At 42.9% G+C, this 26500-nt stretch overlaps 1 protein-coding gene across 1 annotated transcript in view; it reads right to left on the bottom strand.

Moving 5' to 3' along the window:
* The window catches only part of rnf123 (ring finger protein 123), a 435502-nt gene that overhangs the window by 157350 nt on the left and 251652 nt on the right, over positions 1-26500 (bottom strand). The window contains exons 33-34 of the mRNA XM_073072589.1: positions 17255-17443; positions 873-948 (exon numbers count right to left, since the gene is read on the bottom strand). Coding sequence (XP_072928690.1) covers positions 873-948; positions 17255-17443 — 265 coding nt within the window. The remainder of the gene's footprint in view (positions 1-872; positions 949-17254; positions 17444-26500) is intronic.

Raw genomic sequence — 26500 nt, forward strand, 5'->3', positions numbered from 1 at the left:
CAACCAAAACAGATATTGAAGATGAAGATTGATCATCAGGTTTAGTGTATTAGTACAACCTTTAGCCTTCTGGGGAGAAGACTATTCAAAAGCAGAGACCTCAAACCTGGTACAAAGCTCACCATCCATTTGGTAACATTGCCCTCTGCTCTAATGTATTGAAAATTCCTGAGATATCAATATCGATATCTACAACAGGCAAGTCAAAGCACTGGAGAGATAACACCAATACTCCCTTTATAAAACTTTGAATCCACTGGCAGAATAAGTGAACTTTAACATCCTTTCCTATACCAGTATCCCCAACACAAGGTCTCTAGTTACACTCAGTCACCTCCAGCAGGCAGGTCACATCACTCTGCACCAGACCTGCAAGGAAGGCACATTGTTCCACATTGCTCTGTCATGGCCTGAGACCGCCTTGTGGATAAACAATTCAAGATATTCTCAAGGCTCCTTGAAAACTTGTGACAGCCATACTGATCTGTGGAAATCCTCTTCAGCTTGGCTGCTCAGAATGGAGAAGCATTCAAAATGGCACTGAGAACTTTTATAGCAAACAACACATCTCCCAAAGCACTCAGCTACCTGCCAAAGCACTTCCTGTTCCACTGCAGTTCCCACATTAGCTTCATCAGCCACTTCAGAACCCACAGCTGAATTGGAAACAAGTCATGGTTAGCTCCAAGGAAGAAACAGAGGAAGTATATGCTATGTATCATGCACAACTAGTTGTTAGATTTTGAAAGGTAGATTTACCTTCAAATTCTAACAAATTGAAGGTAGCTCACAAGTTGGCAGGCTACACAGGTATCCTTCATAGGTCTTACTAAAAGCATTTCTGAGAAAGGGTCAAGGAGGATACCACTCACCAGGCAAACGCAGATTAACCACACGATCAAAGAGATTCTTCTCTGCTGTCACTCGGTTCAGTACTTGGTTTATCAACTGAGGAAGAAACAAATGAGAATGGATCAGCAGGAAACAAACTCCTTTATTGAATGAAGTCAAGTGACTTCTATCACTTTTAACATTTCTTCGTGGCTCTGCTTCCCCAATTATTATGCAAGAATTAACACAAACCCATAATAATCCCCTAAACGTGCACTTATATTTAATACCTTCGTACCAAGATATCTTTTCAGGCTAGCTTGGAACATTTAAAGGCACAGCTGAAAACTACTGACAAACAATCAATGTGCAAAAGGCAACAAATTGTGCAAATGCAAAAAGAAAAAAAATAGAGGTAATAATTTAAAAAATAAACAATAAATATCGAGAACATGAGATGCAGAGTCCTTAAAAGTGAGTCCATAGGTTGTGGGAACAGATCAGTGATGGGGTGAGTGGTTGAATGAAGTTCTCCCCTCTAGTTCAAGAGCCTAATGGTTGAGGGGTAATAACTGTTCCTGGACTTGGTGGTGTGGGTCCTGAAACTCCTGTACCTTTCTTGCTGATGGCAGCACTGAGAAGGGAGCATGGCCTAGATGGTGGGGTCCTTGATGATGGATGCTGTTTTCCTTCATGTAGATGTGCTCAATAATGGGAAGTGTTTTACTCATGATGGACTGAACCGTATCCACTACTTTATCTAGGACTTTCCATTCAAGGGTTGTGCATTTTATATGATATGCATTTCCATATCAGGTCATGATGCAACCAGATAATATACTCTCCACCACACATCTATAGAAGTTCGCCAAAGTTTTAGATGTCATGCTGGATCCTTGCAAGCTTTTAAGGAACTAGAGCTGCTGCCAGCACTTTCTTCATAATAGCACTTGCATGCTGAGCCCAGGACACATCCTCTGAAACGATAACACCAAGGAATTTAAAATTGCTAACCCTCTCCACCTCTAATCCCCCAATAAGGACCAGCTCATCAATAATCAGCTCTTTGGTCTTGCTGACATTGAGTGAGAAGTGGTTGTTGTGGCTCCTCTCAGCCAGATTTTCAATCTCCCTCCTATATGCCGATTCATCATCACTGTTGATTCAGCAAAGTTAAATATGGCACTGGAGATGTGCTTAGCCTCACAGTCATAAGTATAAAGAAAGTACAGCATGGGAGCTAAGCACACAGTCTCATAATGCACCTGTCCTGATGGAGATTGTAGAGATGTTTTTGCCAATCTGAACTGGCTGGAGTCTGTAAGTGAAGAAACTGAGGTCTTGAAGCTTATGATTAGTTTTGATGGGATGATAGTACTGAATGCCAAGTTGTAGTCAATAAAAAGCATCCTGATATATGCATCTTTGCTGTCCAGATGTTCCAAGGTTGAGTGAAGAGCTATTGAAATGGCACCTGCTGTTGACCTGTTGTGACCATAGGCAAATTGGAGTGGATCCAAGTCACTTCTCAGAAAGGAATTGATATGTTTCATCACCAACTTCCGAAAACACTTCGTCACTGTGGACATAAATGCTACTGAACGATAGTCATTGAGGTAGGTTATCACGTTCTTCTTAAGCACGGATATAATTGAAGCCTGCTGGAAGCAGGTTGAAAGTGAGAGGTTACAAATATTGGTAAACACTCCAGCCAGTTGATCAGCACGGTCTTAAGTACTCGGCCAAGTACCGTAATCTGGGCTAGAAGTTTTCTGTGCGTTCACCCTCCCAAAAGGTGCTCATACATCGTCCTCAGACTGAAATCACAGGCTCATCAGAGACCATGGGAATTTGTGAAGATGCCTCCATGTTCTGTCGGTCAAAGCAAGCATAAAAGGCATTGAACTCTTTTGTGAGCAAAGTCTCATTGTCACCTATGTTGCTTGGTTTCACTCTGTAGGTGATAGCATTCGGTCCAGAATTGTCTTTTCACATGTGAGATGGCTTTCTGGAGATTGTACCTGGACCTCTTGTACTTTACTTAGTCACCAGACCTGAATGCCACTGATCTGACTCTCAGCAGACCGCAGTGTAATGGTTTATCCAGGACCTCTGGTTGGAGAAGATTCTTAATGATTTTGTGGGAACACATTCACGCTTGAATAAAGTCCATGACAACTGTGGCTTGTTCATTCAGATTATCTGATGAATACTTGAACACAGCGTGGTTTACCAACCCAAAGCCACTCCTCTGTCTCCCGCAACCACCTCTTTGTTGTTCTTACCTCTGGAACCTTGCTCTTTAGTCTCTGCCCGTAAGCAAGTAGGTGAAAGACAACCAAGTGATCAGATTTCCCGAAATCTGGGATGGAATGGTAGGCATTCCTAATTGTAGAACAGCAGTGGTCAAGTGTGTTGGGACCTCTGATGCTGCAGGTGTTATGATGATGATAATTGGGTAGAGATTTCTTCAGGCGAACCTGAATGAAGTTCCTGACAATCATTTGAAAGATGTTGCAGTAGGCTGGTTTGTTTAGCGATGGCAGCATTCAATATCGAGTGCCTGATTAATGTTGGCTTTTGGCAGTATATAAACTGTGGTCAGAATCAGAGAGGAAAACTCTCTAGGTAAGTAGAATAGTCAATATTTAAGTGTTAAAAGTTCCAAGTCAGGGAGAACAACAGAGTGACAAGCCCACTATATCCAAAACACGGACCCCTCCTTCCAACCCTTTTGCCTTCTCTGAATCAGCAGTCCACTCCATCTTGTGAATTGAGAAGCCTTCAGTCTTACCAACGTATCCAACCTGTCTGGAGTGAGCCATATTTCCATGAAAAACTGAAAGCAGCAAGTCCTCATTTCTCTCCATTACAGCAACCTTGACCTTAGGTCCTCAGTCTTGTTCTCCAGCGACTGTACATTTGCTAACAAGATGCTGGGTAGAGAAAGTTTTATTTCTTGGCTTTTTGGTCTGGCTTGGAGCCCTCCCCTTCCCCCTCTCTTTCGACCATGCCAATGTACCTTCCTCTGTTTAAAGGTGCTGTACCTGCATGCTTGAGAGTCCACCAAGTCCTTCAGGTTCTTTTTCATAACTGTTGCCTGACCCACTGAGTTCCTCCAGCATTTTGTGTATTTCTTTTGTGTTCATTGCTGTCTTCCTTTATAAATCCCCTCTCCTCAAAAAACCATGCTGTTTTTCATGGCCTTTCGATTCAGACGATAACTTGTTAGACTTCACTAACAAGGCAGAATCCAATATTTTTTTCCCACTCACCTCTTACTCCCCATCTCCAAACAAATCCAACTTTCAGTGTAGGTGCTTGCAAAATAACTCACCCAAATCCTTTGAAAATACAATTTCACCTTGCTGTTTACTTAGCCACTGATTTGTCATGATATTCTCTCCTCTCCCTAATTAAAACCATTACTTTTCTTTTACCCAGATCAAATTATTTTATTTAGAAATACAGGCCCTTCTGATTCAATAAGCCCACAGCACCAATTACATTCGTGCAACCAGTTTAACTTACTAACTTGTATAACCTTAGAATGTGGGAGATAGCCCAGATGGTCACATGGACAACATATAAACTCCTTACCAACAGTGGTGGAATTGAACTGCTACACTATCGTGCCACCCTTCTTAGCCCAAGCAAATGATTTTTCAAGATTTGGATATGGCAGCAAGGCTAGAATTGAGTTTCCATTTCTAACCGCCCACAAGAAGATGGCAAATCGCCTTCTTAAACACTGCAGATCCTGATGAAGGGACTTCCACAATGGTCCTGGATAAGGGTACTGGGATTTAGATGCAGCAGTGAAGGAGTGGGATAATTATATTTTAATGATCCACGGCCCTCATGGATGCCCAGAAATGACCTGCCAGGTCTGCTCTGAATCTTTACAATTAAACAGAACTGTAGTTCTGAGAAACACCTTCAAGGCTGTCCTCATTGTGAAAACAAAACCTTGTCTCCTCAAGGGCTGTGAAACAGTTACTTCTATCTTTGATGAAAATCATAGGCAGATGCATCAGTTGCAGGTAAATCTGTGAGTAAAAGTAAATATGCCACCACACCCCCCCCCCCACTACCTCCGTGTTCATTCAAACACTACCTGCGACAAACCCAGGCATGGAGCAGCCCTGACTCATCATCTGAGGGAGGGTGGCAGGTGGTACTCTTTGCTCACATTTCACCTATGCCACGAGTCTATGCACCAGGAGCTAATGCTGAAGATTCAGAGGAACACACTCTCATACAGCGGCATGTAAAAGCTTGGGCACCCCTGGTCAGAATTTCTGTTACTGTGTATAGTTAAGTGAGTAGAAGATAAACTGATCTCCAAAAGTTAAAGATGAAACATTCTTTTCAACATTTTAAACAAGATTAGTATATTATTTTTGTTTTGCACAATTTTAGAGTGGAAAAAAAGGAAAGGAGGACCATGCAAAGGTTTGGGCACCCCAAGGGATTTGAGCTCTCAAATAACTCTTACCAAGGTCTCAGACCTTAATTAGCTTGTAAGGGCTATGGCTTGTTCACAGTCATCATTAGGAAAGGCCAGGTGATGCAAATTTCAAAGCTTTATAAATACCGACTCCTCAAACCTTGTCCCAACAATCAGCAGCCATGGGCTCCTCTAAGCAGCTGCCTAGCACTCTGAAAATTAAAATAAATGATGGCCACAAAGCAGGAGAAGGCTATAAGAAGATAGCAAAGCATTTTCAGGTAGCCGTTTCCTCAGTTCGTAATGTAATTAAGAAATAGCAGTTAACAGGAATGGTAGAGATCAAGTTGAGGTCTGGAAGACCAAGAAAACTTTCCGAGAGAACTACTCATAGGATTGCTAGAAAGGCAAATCAAAACCTCTGTTTGACTGCAAAAGACCTTCAGGAAGATTTAGCAGACTCTGGAGTGGTGGTGCACTGTCCTACTGTGCAATGACACCTGCACAAATGTGACCTTCATGGAAGAGTCATCAGAAGAAAACCTTTCCTGTGTCCTCACCGCAAAATTCAGCATCAGAAGTTTGCAAAGGAACATCTGAACAAGCCTGATGCATTTTATAAACAAGTCCTGTGGACTGATGAAGTTAAAATAGAATTTTCTGGCTGCAAAGAACACCTCTCCAACTGTTAAGCATGGGGGTGGATCGATCATGCTTTGGGCTTGTGTTGCAGCCAGTGGCATGGGGAACATTTCACTGGTAGAGGGAAGAATGAATAAATACCAGCAAATTCTGGAAGCAAACGTCACACCGTCTGTAAAAGAGCTGAAGATGAAGAGGATGGCTTCTACAACAGAATAATAATCCTAAACACACATCAAAATCCACAATGGACTACCTTAAGTGGCGCAAGCTGAAGGTTTTGCCATGCCCCTCACAGTCCCCCGACCTAAACATCATTGAAAATCTTTGGTAGACCTCAAAAGAGCAGTACATACAAGACGGCCCAAGAATCTCACAGAACTAGAAGCCTTTTGCAAGGACAAATGGGCGAAAATCCTCCAAACAAGAATTGAAAGACTCTTAGCTGCCGGGGAGTCATGTGACACAATGGCAGAGATGGCTGCTTAGAACAGTGCTCTGCGCTGGCAGTATATAATTATTCTTTAAAAATTCACTTTCACAGTCTATTTAATCACTGTTGCAGCTCTAAAGTGTTACTGTCCATGTACGATGTCAGAACAACTTAAAACGAAGGCTTCCGGAGATATTAAGAGGCATTTGAGGTCGCAGTGCTCCAGGCTGACAGCGTCTGATCAAAATGGCTGAGGACCATTGTCTGAGGGAGACCAACAAGAGGTGAGGCATGACTTGGCTGACATATATGCGGCTTTGAAAATAATCTCGGACGGCCTGGTAGGCCTTGAAGATATATGCTGATCTATATCGTTATTGGAGTCAAAGCTGTCATCGCTGTTAGCCAGGCTCGCAGATGTCGAGAAGCGGGTTGACTATCTAGAAGCGGCAGATAGGAAACGAGAAATCAACCCATTGGCTTCCAAAGCAGATATTGACCAGCTAACAGATAAATTGGAGGACATGGAGAACCATAATTGGCACAACAATCTCTGATTCATTGGCATTTCAGAGGGAAAAGAGGGGCAGGATATTATTACGTTCATGGATAAACTAATCTTGGAGCTTGTCAGCAATTGGGAGGAAAAGTTTGAAATAGAACACACACACAGAGCACTGGGCCCTAGACCCAGTACCGGAGATAGGCCTCAGCCTATCCTCGCAAGGTTCCTCAGGTCAAAGGATTTGAGATTTTGTTCTGCGAGTGGCGAGGGTCAAGGGTAAGTTTTCCTGGGACAACAATCATGTTATGATCTTTCCTGACTTCTCCAGACCCACGCAAGTAAACCGAGGAAAGTTTAAAGAACGTAAGAAGATGCTTCGGGGGTGGAACGTGAGCTTTGCACTGCTTTACCCAGCCAAGCTAAGAATAGAGACTAAGGATGGTTTCAGGTTTTTTTTGAGTGCAAGAAAATTTATTGAGGAGAGGGGGTAGTTTAACTACACAAGTTAAATTGAGCAAGATGTGAGTTGGGTTGTGTTTGTTATTTTTTTTTAATCTTGCCAGATTGTATTGTACTGAAGCTACCTTATTCTCACTAGGGCTAACATGCTGTTAAGTGTGCTATGTTGATTGTGAAATTGCACTGTTGTTTCTGAGCAGTTAAAACTGGTCTGGGCTTTTCATGGAACATAATCCTTTGTGGAAGGGACGTTTGGTCGTGTTCTGTGGCCACTGTTGCGCGCGGGAGAGCTTTACGCGCCATTTTGTTACTTTTCAGTTTAAACGGGGGTTTATGAGTCAGTGTCAAAATGTTGCAGTGTATTTGTTTGATTGTCCTAACTATGAAATCTCTTAATTCAGATAAAATATGTTTCACCACATGGCATGTTAACGGACTGGGGAATCCTATAAAAAGGAGAAAAGTAATGAATAAGCCTAAGAGACAAAAATGGGATGTGGTATTTCTACAGGAAACACACTTATCAGCAGAGGAATCACTAAAGCTATTGGAGGGGTTTTACAGATCATGTTTTTTTTTACAGTGCAGGGTCAACTAAGAACAGGGGCGTTATAACTCTTACCAATAGGCGGCTGCAGTTTAGATGTGAGAAACAGATCAAAGATGAAGCAGGGAGAATTCTTATTATTTTGGCAGAAGTACAGAAGCAACATATTATTTTAGCAAACATATATATAGAAGATGCAGGATTTTTTGTTGATCTTGAATGAAAGTTACATTCTAATGGAGTTTATGATATCATACTTGGGGGAGATTTTAACTTGGTAATGGATCCAATCATCGACCGTAGTAAGATGTTGTCATATAGAACCTCAAAACTCACTGTGACGGTGCAAAAATATGTAAAGCCCTCGGGCTTGTGGATGTTTGGCGCCTTATGAATCCCAATGGGAGGGATTACACATTTTTTTCTGCAGTTCATAAAACGTACACAAGGATTGATTTCTTCCTAATATCCAAGTCACTTATTCACTCTGTCTCTCAATGTGCATAATATTGAGAGTGTGGTAATATTATAATATCAGTTCATGCTTGGGTTTGTCTAGAGACAATACCTCAGTATAAGGGAATGCAGTAACATAGATGGAAATTTAATTCTTCCTTGTTACAAGATCCAATATTTAGGCAAGCTATGAGACCACAAATCAAGGAGTATTTAGAGATAAATGCACCTACGGCACCTCAGCAGGGACTAACTGGGAAGCCCTGAAGGCAGTTTTGAGGGGATATACTATTCAACATACTTCTTATATAAAAAATAGAATAATCAGTAAATTACAAACTTAGAAAATAAAATCAAAGAGATTGAGACAAAATTGAAGCAGCGGATGTCATCCAAAGATTTCAGAGAACTAATATGGCTGAAATATCAATACAATCTAATATTAACCCAGAAAGTAGAATTTTGGCTTTTCACGGCAAGACAAAGGCAATTTGAATCGGGGGAGAAAGCTATAAAACAGTGAGAATCAATATCTATCATCCCAGCTATTAGATCAGCAACAGGGGATACTTTGACGACACCTAAAGATGTTAATGATGCATTCCAAGAGTTTTATAAGGACTTATAAAACAGCGAGGACAGAAGAGGACAGCGAGGCTTTGAGAAGAAGTGCGGCGGCGGCCATTTTCAAATTGCTTCTCAGATCGGAGTTCTGAGAGGCGGGACTGCGCAGGCGCGTGAAGGAGGGAAGATATAAAAAGGAGAGGAGTGAGGTAGTTCTCTTTTGGAAGAGGACAGCGAGGCTTTGAGAAGAAGTGCGGCGGTGGCCATTTTCAAATTGCTTCTCAGATCGGAGTTCTGAGAGGCGGGACTACGCAGGCGCGTGAAGGAGGCCTGGGAAGGAGGGAAGATATAAAAAGAACGCAACCTTAAGCAGCGGGCAGCTTCGTTTGCGGGCAGCGGAGTGTGCCGGGAGCAGAGTGTAGGGCTTGGGCTCAGAGGGCTTAGGCGGAAGAGGGCACAGTAGGCTTATCTTTTAGTTCGTGTTATTTTCAGTTATTCGGGAAGTATGAGTGTGAGGGCAGCTTGTTGTTCTCGGTGTCGGATGTGGGAGGTCCTGGAGTCTCCGAGCCTCCCAGACGTCCACATCTGCGCCAGGTGTGTCGAACTGCAGCTCCTGAGGGACCGAGTTAGGGAACTGGAGCTGCATCTCGATGACCTTCGCCTGGTCAGGGAGAGTGAGGAGGTGATAGAGAGGAGTTACAGGCAGGTGGTCACTCCGGGGCCACAGGAGGCAGATAGGTGGGTCACGGTCAGGAAGGGGAAGGGGCAGGTACTAGAGAGTACCCCAGTGGCTGTACCCCTTGACAATAAGTACTCATGTTTGAGTACTGTTGGGGGGGACAGCCTACCTGGAGGAAGTGACAGTGGCCGGGCCTCCGGCACAGAGGACGGCCCTGTAGCTCAGAAGGGTAGGGATAGAAGAAAGAGGACCATAGTAATAGGGGACTCGATAGTCAGGGGTTCAGACAGGCGGTTCTGTGGAGGTGATCGGGAGTCCCGGATGGTAGTTTGCCTCCCTGGTGCCAGGGTCCGGGACGTTTCTGATCGCGTCCAAGATATCCTGAAGTGGGAGGGTGAGGAGCCAGAAGTTGTGGTACATGTAGGTACCAATGACATAGATAGGAAAGGGGAAGAGGTCCTGAAATGAGAGTATAGGGAGTTAGGAAGGCAGTTAAGAAGAAGGACCGCAAAGGTAGTAATCTCGGGATTACTGCCTGTGCCACGCGACAGTGAGAGTAGGAATGGAATTAGGTGGAGGATGAATGTGTGGTTGAGGGATTGGAGCAGGGGGCAGGGATTCAAGTTTCTGGATCATTGGGACCTCTTCTGGGGCAGGCGTGACCTGTTCAAGAAGGACGGGTTACACTTGAATCCTGGGGGGACCAATATCCTAGCGGGGAGGTTTGCTAGGGCTACAGGGCAGACTTTAAACTAGTAAGATGGGGGGGCGGAAATCAATTTGAGGAAACTATGAGAGAGGAGGTTAGTTCACCAGTAGAGCAAGTAAGTAGACAGTGTGTGAGGGAGGAAAGGCAGGTGATGGAGAAGGGATGCGCTCAGCCCGAAGTTGTAGGGGAGAAGAAAGAAAAGGATAATAAATTTGAATGCATTGCTAGGGATGAAAAGAGAGGAGGAGGTGGAGAGTATCTTAAATGTATCTATTTTAATGCTAGGAGCATTGTAAGAAAGGTGGATGAGCTTAAAGTGTGGATTGATACCTGGAATTATGATGTTGTAGCTATTAGTGAAACATGGTTGCAGGAAGGGTGTGATTGGCAACTAAATATTCCTGGATTTAGTTGCTTCAGGTGTGATAGAGTAGGAGGGGCCAGAGGAGGAGGTGTTGCATTGCTTGTCCGAGAAAATCTTATGGCGGTGTTTTGGAAGGATAGATTACAGAGCTCCTCCAGGGAGACTATTTGGGTGGAATTGAGGAATGGGAAAGGTGTAGTAACACTGATAGGAGTGTATTATAGGCCACCTAATGGGGAGCGTGAGTTGGAAGAGCAAATGTGTAAGGAGATAGCAGATATTTGTAGTAAACACAAGGTGGTGATTGTGGGAGATTTTAATTTTCCACACATAGATTGGGAAGCTCATTCTGTAAAAGGGCTGGATGGTTTAGAGTTTGTGAAATGTGTGCAGGATAGTTTTTTGCAACAATACATAGAAGTACCGACTAGAGATGGGGCAGTGTTGGATCTCCTGTTAGGGAATGCGATAGGTCAGCTGACAGATGTATGTGTTGGGGAGCACTTCGGGTCCAGTGATCACAATAGCATTAGCTTCAATATAATTATGGAGAAGGACAGGACTGGACCTAGAGTTGAGATTTTTGATTGGAGAAAGGCTAACTTTGAGGAGATGCGCAGGGATTTAGAGAGAGTGGATTGGGTCAAGTTGTTTTATGGGAAGGATGTAATAGAGAAATGGAGGTCATTTAAGGGTGAAATTATGAGGGTACAGAATCTTTATGTTCCTGTTCGGTTGAAAGGAAAGGTTAAAGGTTTGAAAGCGCCATGGTTTTCAAGGGATATTAGAAACTTGGTTCGAAAAAAGAGGGATGTCTACAATAGATATAGGCATCATGGAGTAAAGGAATTGCTCGAGGAATATAAAGAATGTAAAAGGAAACTTAAGAAAGAGATTAGAAAAGCTAAAAGAAGTTACGAGTTTGGTTTGGCAAATAAGGTGGAAGTAAATCCAAAAGGCTTCTACAGTTATATTAAAAGCAAGAGGATAGTGAGGGATAAAATTGGTCCCTTAGAGAATCAGGGTGGTCAGCTATGTGTGGAGCCGAGGGAGATGGGAGAGATTTTGAATGATTTCTTCTCTTCGGTATTCACTAAGGAGAAGGATATTGAATGGTGTAAGGTGTGGGAAACAAGTAAGGAAGTTATGGAACCTATGACAATTAAAGAGGTGGAAGTACTGGCGCTTTTAAGAAATTTAAAAGTGGATAAATCTCCAGGTCCTGACCGGATATTCCCCAGGACCTTGAGGGAAGTTTGTGTAGAGATAGCAGGAGCTCTGACGGAGATCTTTCAGGTCATTAGAAACGGGGATTGTGCCGGAGGATTGGCGTATTGCTCATGTGGTTCCATTGTTTAAAAAGGGTTCTAGAAGTAAGCCTGGCAATTATAGACCTGTCAGTTTGACATCAGTGGTGGGTAAATTAATGGAAAGTATTCTTAGAGATAGTATTTATAATTATCTGGATAGACAGGATCTGATTAGGAGTAGCCAGCATGGATTTGTGCGTGGAAGGTCATGTTTGACAAACCTTATTGAATTTTTTGAAGTAGTTACGAGGAATGTTGAAGAGGGTAAGGCAGTGGATGTAGTCTATATGGACTTCAGCAAGGCCTTTGACAAAGTTCCACATGGAAGGTTAGTTAAGAAGGTTCAGTCGTTAGGTATTAATGCTGGAGTAATAAAATGGATTCAACAGTGGCTAGATGGGAGATGCCAGAGAGTAGTGGTGGATAATTGTTTATCGGGATGGAGGCCGGTGACTAGCGGGGTGCCTCAGGGATCTGTTTTGGGCCCAATGTTGTTTGTAATATACATAAATGATCTGGATGATGGGGTGGTAAATTGGATTAGTAAGTATGCCGATGATACTAAGGTAGGAGGTGTTGTGGATAATGAGGTGGGTTTTCAAAGCTTGCAGGGAGATTTATGCCGATTAGAAGAATGGGCTGAACGTTGGCAGATGGAGTTTAATGCTGAGAAGTGTGAGGTTCTACATTTTGGCAGGAATAATCCAAATAGAACATACAGGGTAAATGGTAGGGCATTGAGGAATGCAGTGGAACAGAGAGATCTAGGAATAACAGTGCATAGTTCCCTGAAGGTGGAGTCTCATGTAGATAGGGTGGTGAAGAAGGCTTTTGGAACGCTGGCCTTTATAAATCAGAGCATTGAGTACAGAAGTTGGGATGTAATGTTAAAATTGTACAAGGCATTGGTAAGGCCAAATTTGGAATATTGTGTACAGTTCTGGTCACCAAATTATAGGAAAGATATCAATAAATTAGAGAGAGTGCAGAGACGATTTACTAGGATGTTACCTGGGTTTCAGCACTTAAGTTACAGAGAAAGGTTGAACAAGTTAGGTCTCTATTCATTGGAGGTTGAGGGGGGATTTGATCAAGGTATTTAAAATGTTGAGAGGGATAGTTAGAGTTGACGTGAATAGGCTGTTTCCATTGAGAGTAGGGGAGATTCAAATGAGAGGACATGATTTGAGAGTTAGGGGGCAAAAGTTTAAGGGAAACACGAGGGGGTATTTCTTTACTCAGAGAGTGATAGCTGTGTGGAATGAGCTTCCTGTAGAAGTAGTAGAGGCCAGTTCAGTTGAGTCATTTAAGGTAAAATTGGATAGGTATATGGACAGGAAAGGAGTGGAGGGTTATGGGCTGAGTGCGGGTAGGTGGGACTAGGTGAGATTAAGAGTTCGGCACGGACTAGGAGGGCCGGAATGGCCTGTTTCCGTGCTGTGTTTGTTATATGGTTATATGGTTATATACATCAACATCCAATTCTGGTGAGGAAGAAATTGATAGCTTTCTGAGGCCATTAGGGTTACCAAAGTTGACGAAAGAACAACAACAATATCTTGATTCCGCTATAACATTGGAAAAAATTATATCAGTGATTAAGACTTTGCCTACTGGGATAGCTCCTGGCCCAGATGGGTTTACAGCAGAATTTTTTAAATGCTATGTGGAGGAGCTAGCTCCTGTACTGCTGAATATGTACAATGAGTCTATAGAGTGGGGTAATTTACCCCCTACTTTATCACAAGCGTTAATTACATTGACTCTGAAAGAGGGTAAAGATCCGTGTGAATGTAAGAATTATAGACCCTAATTCCAATAGATGTGAAAATTTTATCAAAGATCCTTGCAAACCGTTTAGATACAGTAATAACACGGTTGATACATAGTGATCAGGTGGGAGTTATCAGGGACAGCAGCTCATCTGATAACATAAGGCGTCTTGTGAATATTATGTGATTCGTGGCTGATAATCAGTCACCTATAGCAGCTATCTCACTGAATGCTAAAAAAGCATTTGATCAGGTGGAATAGGGCTATCTGTTCAAGATTCTTCAATTTTTTGGATTTGGACCCATCTTTTTAAAATGGATTAGATGGTTATATAATAACCCTGAAGAGCGGTTCAAACTAGTGCTTACATTTCACCTTACTTCTCTCTCAGAAGGGGTACCCGACAGGGCTCCCCACTTTCCCCAATGTTGTTCTGTCTGACTTTGGAGCCCCTGGCAGCAGCTATCAGAGAGAATGAGAACTTTATAGGGATATCTGTGGGAGGACAGGTTCATAAACTGATGCTTTATGCAGATATTTTAATATTTGTGTCGGACCCTAGTCGGTCGGTGCCATGTTTTTTTAACATTAAAAAGTCTTACTCTAGATTCTCAGGTTATAAGGTTATTGGACAAAATCAGAAGCACTACTGTTGACTGCATATTGCCCTGCACCTGCTTTTTACCCAGGCCACTTTCACTGGCGAAAGAAGGGTATACAATATTTAGGTATTAATTTTCCCTGTCAACTAAAGGATTTAGTAAAGGTAAATTTTGATCCATTATTGCAGAAAATTTCATGTGATGTAGACAGATGGTCATCATTTTATTTGTCAATGTCAGGAAAAGTAAATACCTTGAAGATGAATAGCATTCCAAAGATTAATTATCTGTTCCAATCGTTACCAGTTCAAATCCCATTAACATATTTTAAGCAATTTGATAAAATAATTAAGGCTTTCATTTGGAATGGTAAACGCCCACACCTAAACTTTAACAAATTACAACTGCCAGTTGAAAGGGGGGGGGGGGGGGCTTAGGTTTGCCAAAGTTAATATACTATTACTTTACTCTTAAGCATTTAGCACATTGGTCTCTCCCTCTAGAGAGAGCGCCTCCTTGGTATCGTATTGAGTGTTCTGCTCTTCCTCCTATCCCTCCATTACAGTGTTTGTCTATCAAGTTACCTCCTGAGGCAAAGTCTCACCCAATTATATTGCATATGCATTTGTTCCGGAATAAACTAGCCAGATTATTTAAATTTAATCTATATTTGAATAAAGCCTCGAGTATCTGGATGAACCCAAAGTGTTTGCCTTTCTTCTCGAAGGAATGGCACGGGAAAGGTATAATTAAATTGGGAGACCTCTATTAAATCTTTTAATCAATTAACCCAACAGTATGATATCTCTAGGTCACAATTTTGGAGATATCTTCAACTGCGTCATTTGCTACATACAACTTTTGGTTCTACTCAGCAACCCCCACAAGTTGCTACGATACTGTCTTCTGTACTGGCTGCAGATGGTAAAGGTCACAAAGCCTCAGCTTCTTATTCAGCTTTAACATAAATCTCCAGGGACAAATTTCCATTGGGTCTTAAAAGAGCATGGGAAAAATACCCGGGTGTGACTTTTGAGACAAAGGAGTGGGACAACATTTGCAAAAATGTCAAAACAATATCAAGAGACCTGAGGGTGCGCCTTATTCAGTTTAAGATTCTACACAGTTTTCATTGGACTCCAGCAAGGTTACATAGATTAGGGTTGAAAAACACCCCTGAATGTTGGTGTTGTGAGGCAGATAAAGGGGACTAAGTACATGCACTCCGATCCAATATAATAGTTATTATATTGATATTTATTTCTGCCATGTTTTTTATTTTATGGATAATTTTAAGTTTTGTAAGCTATGATTTACATAATTTCAACACTGACTCAAGGGTTTGGGGAAAATTTGTAAAAGAATTCAATAAAATTTAAATCATAAAAAAAAGAAAGACTCTTAGCTGGCTACAGAAAGCATTTAGAAGCTGTGATACTTGCCAAAGGGGGTGTTACTAAGTACTGACCATGCAGGGTGCCCAAACTTTTGCTTCGGGCCCTTTTCCTTTTTTGCTATATTGAAACTGTAGAAGATGGAAATAAAAAAGTAATCTTGCTTAAAATATTAAAGAAATGACTCATCTTTAACTTTATGCCTTTTGGAAATCAGGTCATCTTTTACTCACTTAGCTATTCACAGTAACAGAAATTTGACCAGGGTGCCCAAAATTTTGCATGCCACTGTATCTGTACAGAGGAACTGAGGCAGACTCTGACATGTGATTCTGTGAGCATGATAATGCCAAGTCTTTTGGCCACTAGTCCTCAGATGTAGAGAGGAGGTGACTGCATCTGAATTCAATGCTAGTGGTGCACACAATTTTATATTTTTGTGCCTTTTCATGCAATTTCTATATGACCAAGTGGCTTGCTTGGTCATTTCAGAGGAGATTGTGGAGTCAGCGAAGTACTGTGGGTCTGGAGTCACTGAGGAAAAACAGGGTTTTCTTTAGCAGCATCTTGCATACCTGTGATATCTACCACCTGGAGGGACAAGTACAGCAAGCACCATCTGATCACAAATACAATCTCATTCATTCAAGTATCAGAACACCATTGCAGAAATACCTTCATCACGGGTACTGCACAGGTGCAATAAAACTGCTGACCAATTTCCAATTGAAAGATTACAGACTGTCATTATGCTCGGTGCTTTGAGCAATGCACCAATCTGTATCTATAAGCTATTAAAGGCTCAGTAAAACTGAGTTGTGATACATCAGGAGGAAATGAAAAGATTATATAAGATTTCAAAGCCTTTAGGTTGTAGGGAGTATGAAAACTTGAGGGAGATGAAGAGTTCAACAACTGTGAAAGATAATTTTCACAGTACTGTGGAGCAAATTGGAGCAAACATTATTCCCAGTGGTGAAGACACAGTATAAGACTCCCTTGTTTCCTTGTACTAAAATGTTACCGAATGCAATTAAACATTACTGCAGTTTATAATTATTGCAAAAAACATTGAGTTATGATTTATTTTAGGAAACTTACTGATGGGCTATATCAAAGCCTATGTACAGGATTTGACTCTAAGGCACAACTTTATCACAAGCAGAAACATATTCTGCTCATAAGGTCTGGGTGAGTAACAAGCCCATATATTGAGACCTAGGGAGACAGTGATTCAAAATAAGCAGAAATGATTGTCTGGCTCACAAGAGACATGGAAATTAAGTCTACCATCAGAGACACACAGAACTAATCCCCAAGGTACTGAAAATGATCATCAGAAATATCAAATCATGATTGGTTCATGTACTGTAACAAAATTTAGTTCCATAATTTCTGGGCAAACAGATTTTCTGAAACCATAACAATTCTAAAAGCATAGAACTGAGAAAACGGACTTCAAGTTATTTTGAGTGAAATGCACATCAGTAACCAGCAAAGGTGAACGTACATGCGGGGAATAGGTCTGGAGCTTACCTGTGCAAGACGTCTCAACAGCAGTTCTGCAGACTGTCTGGTCCAGTTCAGAAAGATCTCGGGGACAAGAGTGACGGTCATTTCCAGAACTCTCAGCAGGCTTACAGAAAGGTCAAAGCAGGTAGCACAAACTTTCAGCTGGCGACTATCGACAAAGTTCCGTTCTGGTCGCTCAGCAGCCTGTTGTATCTGCCAGGGCAAGGAATAGGCAGCATGACCTAACACAGAAGGCTTCCTTATCAACAACAAAACTACAGTTAAACTGTTCTTACACCTGGCTGTGATAGGACAAGGAATTTACAGCAAAACTTAATAGAGGTGGAGGGATAAGTTAGTAAATTTGCTGATGACGCAAAGGTTGGAGATGTTGTGGATAGTGTGGAGGACTGTCAGAAGTTACAGCAGGACATTGATAGGATGCAAAACTGGGCTGAGAAGTGGCAGATGGAGTTCAACCCAGATAAGTGTGAGGTGGTTCATTTTGGTAGGTCAAATATGATGGCAGAATAGAGTATTAATGGTAAGACTCTTGGCAGTGTGGAGGAACAGAGGGATCTTGGGGTCCGAGTCCATAGGACACTCAAAGCAGCTGCTCAGGTTGACTCTGTTGTTAAAAAGGCATAGAGTGCATTGGCCTTTATTAATCATGGACTTGAATTTAGGAGCCAAAAGGTAATGTTGCAGCTATATAGGACCTTGGTCAGACCCCACTTGGAGTACTGTGCTCAGTTCTGGTTGCCTCACTACAGAAAAGATGTGGAAACCATAGAAAGGGTGCAGAGGAGATTTACAAGGATGTTGCCTGGATTGGGGAGCATGCCTTATGAAAACAGGTTAAGTGAACTCGGCTTTTTCTCCTTGGAGTAACGGATGATGAGAGGTGACCTGATAGAGGTGTACAAGATGATGAGAGGCATTGATCGTGTGGATAGTCAGAGGCTTTTTTCCAGGGCTGAAATGGTTGCCACAAGAGGACACAGGTTTAAGGTGCTGGGGAGTAGGTACAGAAGAGACGTCAGGGGTAAGTTTTTTATGCAGAGAATGGTGAGTGCGTGGAATGGGCTGCCAGCAATGGTGGTGGAGGCGGATATGATAGGGTCTTTTAAGAGGCTTTTGGATGGGTACATGGAGCTTAGAAAATAGAGGTGCTATAGGTAAGTAATTTCTAAGTTAGGGACATGTTCGACACAAATTTGTGGGCTGAAGGGCCTGTATTGTGTTGTAGGCTTTCTATGTTTCTAGAGACCATGCTATTTCAGCAAGGATCAAACTGGAAATACACATAATGATGATCCTAACAGTGCAAATTCATGCATACATAAGGTATGTGTTGACCACCTTAGAGAGGGTCATGAACCTTGCAAATAAAAGGCAGAGATTGAAAGGTGGCAAAATTATTAAATAATTGCCTATTTATCTGGGGAACAGATCTAGGATGCATATTGCACTAGAGGATGAGACTAAAAATGACTTAACCACATTTATAATTAAATATTAACTGGAGAATGTTAAACCCTTGTTTTAGAGATGGCAGGGCCACTATTATATTAATTTAATAATTTATAAAGTGCAAGTGATAGTACCAAAGGACAAATCAGAATCAAGTTTATTATCACAGTCTCACATGATGAGAAATCTGATGCTTTACATCACCAGTATTGTCAGAGATCACTATAAATTACTATTTAAGTACCGTTTAACATCCTACAGGTAACAACAACCTACTAACAACTGAGGAGAAGGTTGAGAAAGAATATCACCTGCCTATCATGGCCCCGTGGTGCTCTACCTTCTTCTCCTTCTCCCACGGTCCACCCTCTTCTCCTATCAGATTCCTTATTCTTCAGCCCATTACCTTTTCACCTATTACCTCCCAGCTTCTCACTTTATTTCTCCACCCCCTACCTTCTCCCTCACCTGGCTCCACCTATCGCCTGCCAGCTTGTACTCTTTCCCCTCTCCCCATCTTCTTATTCTGGTTTCTTCTCCCTTTCTTTCCAGTCCTGATGAAGGGTCGTGGCTCAAAATATTGACTGCTTATTTCTCTCCATAGATGCTGCCTGACCTGCCGAGATGCTCTAACATTTTGTGTGTGTTATTTTTAAGACATATGTTCAGGGATTCATAGACCAAAATGCAAAAATACACAATTAACAATAAATGCTGTTTTTTGTAGACAGGGCAGTGAGAATGAGTATTAATGTTGGCCTTAGTTAGTCTGAGTAGCTTGCCTGTGCTTATTCTCCATGTCCTTCCTTGCTATGTTATTGAAACCATACCAACATCCCACTTCTACTCCATCTTCCCCACAATGATTTTCTCGTTTCTTAGGCCTTTCTGTCCCTTTCACTCTCATGTACTGAACAAAACCGCGACACAAGTCTGCCTTTCTGCTCAACCTGAGTACTTTCCTCCCACTAACCCAGTGACCAATATCATGAAATACCTTCATCTCTTCTGCCATGCTTACAGCACCTATCAAGAGCAGTGGTCCCAACTCTCCCAGATCACTTCCTTGCCCACATTCACACTTGGTGCACATGCAGAAGTTGATTCATTTCAAAGTTCAGAAAACAAACTTGCTATCAAAGTACATAAATGTCCATATACAACCCTGAGATTTGTTTTCTTATGTACAATCTCAGTAACTACAAGAGGCACAACAGAATCCAAGAAAAACTGCACCAACAAGACAGACAAGCTATCAATGTGGAAAAAAACAGGCTGTGCAAATACAGAAGAAAAGAAAATAAATAAACATCAAGAAAATGAGTCGAAGAGTCCTTGAAAGTGAGTTCATAGCTTTTGGCAACAGTTCAGTGATGGGGCAAGTAAAGTTATTCCTTCTGGTTGAAGAGGCCAATGGCTGAGGGGTAATAACTGTTCCTGAACCTGGTGGTGTGGGTCTTGAGGCTCCTGTACATTCTTCCTGATGGCAGCAGTGAGAAGAGAGCATAGCCTGGTTGTTGGGGTGTCCTTGATGATGGATACTGCTTTCCTGTGATAGCACCTTTCTTCCTATTTCACTCGCCCTTTCCAACATTGATCTAATCAATGTCAGTATAAGACATAGGAGCAGAATTAGGCCATTTAGCCTATCAAGTCCGCTCCGCCATTTCACCATGGCTAATCCCGGATCCCATTCAACCCCATACACTTACCCTCATACCATATCTCTCGATGCCCTGACCAATCAGGAATCTATCAACTTCCACTTTAAATATACCCACAGATTTGGCCTCCGCCACAGTCTGTGGCAGAGCATTCCACAGATTCACCACTCTTTGGCTAAAAAATTCCTCCTTACCTCTGCTCTAAAAAGTCATCCCTCAATTTTGAGGCTGTGCCCTCTCGATCTGGATACCTCCACCAGAGGAAACATCCTCTCCACATCTAGTCCTTTCAACATTCAGTAGTTTTCAATGAGATCTCACTGCGCACTCTCCCTAATTCCAGTGAGTACAGGCCCAAAGCTGCCAAACGCTTCTCATATATTAACCCCACCATTCCCAGAATCATCCTCATGAACCTCCTCTGGACTTTCTTCAATGATACATCCTTTCTGATATAAGGGGCCCACAACTGTTGACAATACTCCAAGTGTGGCCTGACTAGTGTCTTATAAAGCTTCAGCATTATCTCCTTGTTTTTATATTCTATCCCCTTAAAATAAATGCTAAGTTGCATTTATCTTCTTTACCACAGACTCAACCTGTGAATTAACCTTCTAGGAGACTTACAATGAGGACTCCTAAGGCCCTTTGCACCTGTGATGGTTGAACCTTCTCCCCATTTAGATAATAGCCTGCACTGTTGTTCCTTTTATGAAAATGCATTATCATACATTTCCCAACACTGTATTCCATCTGCCATTTTTTGGTCCATTCTTCCAAGTTGTCTAGGCACTGCTGTAATTGCATTGCTTCCTCAGCACTATCTACCCCTCCACCTATCTTTGAATCATCTGCAAACTTTGCCATTAGGCTATCAACTCCACTATCTAAATCACTGACAAACAATGCTAAAAGGAGCAGTCCCATTACTGATCCCTGAGGGACACTGATTGTCACCAGCAGTCAACCAGAAAAGACCCCTTTTATTCCCACTCACTGCCTCCTGCCTGTCAGCCATTCCTCTATCCACAGCAGCATCTTGTTAAACAGGCTCATGTGTAGCACCTTATCAAATGCCATCTGAAAATCCAAGTAAATGACATCCACTGCCTCTCCTTTGTCCACTTTGCTTGTTACTTCCTCGAAGAACTCTAACAGATTTGTCAGGCAAGATTTCCCTTTACAGAAACCATGCTGACTTTGACTTATTTTATCATTAATCTCCAAGTACCCTGAAAACTCACCCTTAATAATAAATTCCAACACTTTCCCAGCTACTGAGGTTAGGCTAACTGGCCCATAATTTCCTTTCTTTCGTCTTCCTCCCTTCTTAAAGAAGGAAGTGACATTTGCAGTTTTCCAGTCCTCCGGGACCATGCCAGAATCAAGTGATTCTTGAAAGATCATGACCAACGCATCCGTTATCTCTTCAGCAAACTCTCTCAGAACTCTGGAATGTAGTCCATCTGCTCCGGGTGATTTATCCACCTTAAGACCTTTCAGGCAGGTTGCCTAGCACATTTTCCTTTGTAATAGCAATGGCACTCACTCCTGCCCCCTGATACTCACGGGCCTCTGGTATACAGCTAGTGTCTTCCACAGTAAAGACTGAAGCAAAGTATTTACTAAGTTCATCTGCCATTTCTTTGTCCCCCATTACTAACTCACCAGCATCATTTTCCAGTGGTTCAATACCAACTCTCAGCTCTCTTTTATTCTTTTTATGTAACAGAAAAAACTTCTGATATCCTGCTTTATATTATTGGCTAGTTTGCCCTCATATTTAATCTTTTTCCCTTCTTATGGTTTTTTTAGTTGCCTTTTGTTGCATTTTAAAAGCTTCCCAATCATCCAACTTCCTACTCACTTTTGCTACCTTATATGCCCTTATCTTGGCTTTTATGCAGTCCTTAACTTCCCTCGTCAGCCATTGCCATTTGAGAACTACCTCTTCTGTGGGACATATCTATCCTGCACATTGTGAATTATTCCCAGAAACTAGTCACTTCTGTTCTGCCATCATCTCCCTCCAATCGACCTGGGTAAGTTCCTCTCTCATGCCCCTGTAATTCCCTTGTTATGATACCAGCCCCCTCCTTCCTGAGAATCGTCAGATCGCTATTAATTCGGGCCTTGGACTCAGGAAATGAGAGACAATGCAACGGATTTTGACCATTGTTCTTAGAGACACCTGTGTGGATAGCGACTCTATACTACGTGCCAGCTATCATGGCTACATGGACACCCTCGGGCAATGTGGGGTGGGGATTGTATTACCCTACCTTGATTGACATCTACAACTCTGCAAGTCAAGATAAAAAGGGGGCTGCAGGAAGCAGTAGCCCAGCGACGCACCAGAAGGAGAGACCATCGCTCATCGCTCCCGTGATGACGGGAAGCTATTCGGGAGCCACGTGTGATTCGGTTCCCCTAACCTGGGGAACGAGTGGCTGATAACCCCGAAAAGAACTTCGAACTGACAACGGGGAACCCACGTTCCCGATTCAACGATTTGAGTCCAAAAGGCTGGCAAGTTTATTTTCTCACCAAAAATTCTCTCTCTCTCCAACATGTGAAACCCCAGCGGTCCCGAAAAGGCTAAAAGCCTGCATGAACTCCAGAGACTTTGATATTTCCATCGGACAATATTTTTACCCCTAGACAAACGATAGAGCTACTTCTTATTGTTGATTATTACTATACCCGCGCTTTAGATTGAGTATTGACGACGTATATTATTTGAATGTTTGTATTAACCTTACTTTTGTGCCCCTTTATAAATAAAAATGTTTAAAAATAGTACCATCAGACTTCAACGGACCTCTCTATCTTTGCTGCTAATTGACCCAGTTATGGGATTTCGTAACACCCTTTATTCCACTGTGATACAGATACATGTGCTTATGCTTCTCCTTCTCAACCATCACTTCACAAAATTTATTCCATACATTTCATATTTGCTTTGACTTAGGACAGCCTTTCAGGCTATTAAGTCCATGTCAGTTCCAAGACCAATCCCATTCACCACTCAATGAAGTAATCAATTGGGAGGGAACCAAAAAATATCCATCACAATGAAGATCATTGATTTCATAACTATACAAGAAAACCACTTAAAATCTGACAGCATTTGGACTGTGATTTTAGTAGTGCATTTGCACTGAGTAATGTGTGTTTTTAGAAGCAGCAGTGTTAGGTGTCTTGCACTCATCGGATTTTTTCTATCTCTTATTCTCAATTGGTCTTAATATACAAGATGGAACCAGAGCAAGGAAAGGGGTTGTTTGCTAAATGAAGATCTCAAAATGAAAAACAGATTTAGGAGCAAGGATAGACAATTACAAGAGTGGCTGCTGCCGAAGCCTCCCTCAACAATGGATAACTAATTACGCTGAAGTACATTCGGTTCAAAACAAAATAATTTGTTCTTATTGCAGAGCAAACACTAGGAAATCTGCAGATGCTGGAAATTCGAACAACACACACAAAATGCTGGTGGAACACAGCAGGCCAGACAGCAACTATAAGGAGAAGCACTGTCGACGTTTCGTGCCGAGACCCTTCGTCAGGACTAACTGAAAGGAAAGATACGAAGAGATTTGAAAGTAGTGGGGGGAGGGGGAAATGTGAAATGATAGGAGAAGACCGGAGGGGGTGGGATGAAGCTAAGAGCTGGAAAGGTGATTGGCGAAAGTGATACAGAGCTGGAGAAGGGAAAGGATCATGGGACGGGAGGCCTCGGGAGAAAGAAAGGTTGGGGGGGGGAGCACCAGAGGGAGATGGAGAACAGACAGTGATGGGCAGAGAGAGAGAGAAAAAAAATACAAACAAACAACTAAATATGCCAGGGATGGGGTAAGAAGGGAAGGAGGGGTATTAACGGAAGTTAAGGTTGTCTGGCGTACTGACCTCTACCTGGTCGAGGCACAGCGACAACTCTCCGATACCTCCTCTTATTTACCCCTTGATCATGACCCCACTAAGGAGCACCAGGCCACTATCTCCGATACCATCACCGACCTTATCAGCTCTGGGGATCTCCCATCCACTGCCACCAACCTCACAGTTCCCATACCCCACACTTCCCATTTCTACCTCCTACCCAAGATCCACAAACCTGCCTGTCCAGGTAGACCTATTGTCTCAGCTTGCTCCTGCCCCACCAAACTCATTTCTGCATACCTTGACACTGTCTTATCCCCCCTTGTTCAATCCCTTCCCACCTATGTTCATGACAATTCCCATGCTTTGAATTTTTTCAATGATTTTAAGTTCCCTGGCCCCCACCGCCTTATTTTCACCATGGACATCCAGTCCCTAAATACCTCCATCCCCCACCCAGACGGTCTCAAAGCTCTTCGCTTCTTTTTGGATTCCAGACCTAACCAATTCCCCTCTACCACCATTCTCCTCCGTCTAGCGAAATTAGTTCTTACTCTCAATAATTTCTCCTTTGGCTCCTCCCACTTCCTCCAAACCAAGGATGTAGCCATGGGCACCCGCATGGGTCCCAGTTATGCCTGCCTTTTTGTTGGCTTTGTGGAACAGTCCATGTTCCAAGTCTATACGGGTATCCGTTCCCCTCTTTTCCTTTGCTACATCGACAACTACATTGGTGCTGCCTCCTGCACGCGTGCTGAGCTCGTTGACTTTATTAACTTTGCTTCCAACTTTCACCCTGCCCTCAAATTTACCTGGTCCATTTCCGACACCTCCCTCCCCTTTCTTGATCTTTCTGTCTCCATCTCTGGAGACAGCTTATCTACTGATATCTACTATAAGCCTACAGACTCTCACAGCTACCTGGACTATTCCTCTTCCCACCCTGTCTCTTGCAAAAAGGCTATCCTCTTCTCACAATTCCTCCGTCTCCACCGCATCTGCTCTCAGGATGAGGCTTTTCATTCCAGGACAAAGGAGATGTCTTCCTTTTTTGAACAAAGGGGCTTCCCTTCTTCCACCATCAACTCTGCTCTCAAACGCATCTCTCCCATTTCCTGCACATCTGCCCTCACCCCATCCGCCCGCCACCCCTCTCGGGATAGGGTTCCCCTTGTCCTCACCTACCACCCCACCAGCCTCCAGGTCCAACGTATAATTCTCCGTAACTTCCACCACCTCCAACGGGATCCCACTACCAAGCACATCTTTCCCTCCCCCCCTTCCTGCTTTCCACAGGGATCGCTCCCTACGTGAATCCCTTGTTCACTCATCCCCCGCCAATCCCTTCCCACCGATCTACCTCCTGGCACTTATCCTTGTAAGTGGAACAAGTGCTACACCTGCCCTTACACTTCCTCCCTCACCACCATTCAGGGCCCCAGACAGTCCTTCCAGGTGAGGCGACACTTCACCTCTGAGTTGGCTGGTGTGGTATACTGTGTCCGGTGCGGCCTTTTATATATTGGTGAGACCCGACGCAGACTGGGAGACTGTTTCGCTGAACACCTATGCTCGGTCCGCCAGAGAAAGCAGGATCTCCCAGTGGCCAAACATTTTAATTCCACGTCCCATTCCCATTCTGATATGTCTATCCATGGCCTCCTCTACTGTCAAAATGAATCCAAACTCAAGCTGGAGGAACAACACCTTATATACTGGCTGGGTAGCCTCCAACCTGATGGCATGAACATTGACTTCTCGAACTTCCGTTAATGCCCCTCCTCCCCTACTTACCCCATCCCTGGCATATTTAGTTGTTTGTATTTTTTTCTCTCTCTCTGCCCATCACTCTGCCTGTTCTCCATCTCCCTCTGGTGCTCCCCCCCAACCTTTCTTTCTCCCAAGGCCTCCCGTCCCATGATCCTTTCCCTTCTCCAGCTCTGTATCACTTTCGCCAATTACCTTTCCAGCTCTCAGCTCCATCCCACCCCCTCCGGTCTTGTCCTATCATTTTGCATTTCCCCCTCCCCACACTACTTTCAAATCTCTTACTATCTTTCCTTTCAGTTAGTCCTGACGAAGGGTCTCAGCTCGAAACGTCAACAGTGCTCCTCCTTATAGATGCTGCCTGGCCTGCTGTGTTCCACCAGCATTTTGTGTGTGTTGTTTTTATTGCAGCATTGCCAGTCAGTTGTCCAGCTGAATTGTGTGCAACAATCACCAAAGTTTGCTGCTTCCCACTTCATAGGAG

Source organism: Hemitrygon akajei, chromosome 19 (genome assembly GCF_048418815.1).
Source record: "Hemitrygon akajei chromosome 19, sHemAka1.3, whole genome shotgun sequence".
Taxonomy (NCBI): Eukaryota; Metazoa; Chordata; class Chondrichthyes; order Myliobatiformes; family Dasyatidae; genus Hemitrygon; species Hemitrygon akajei.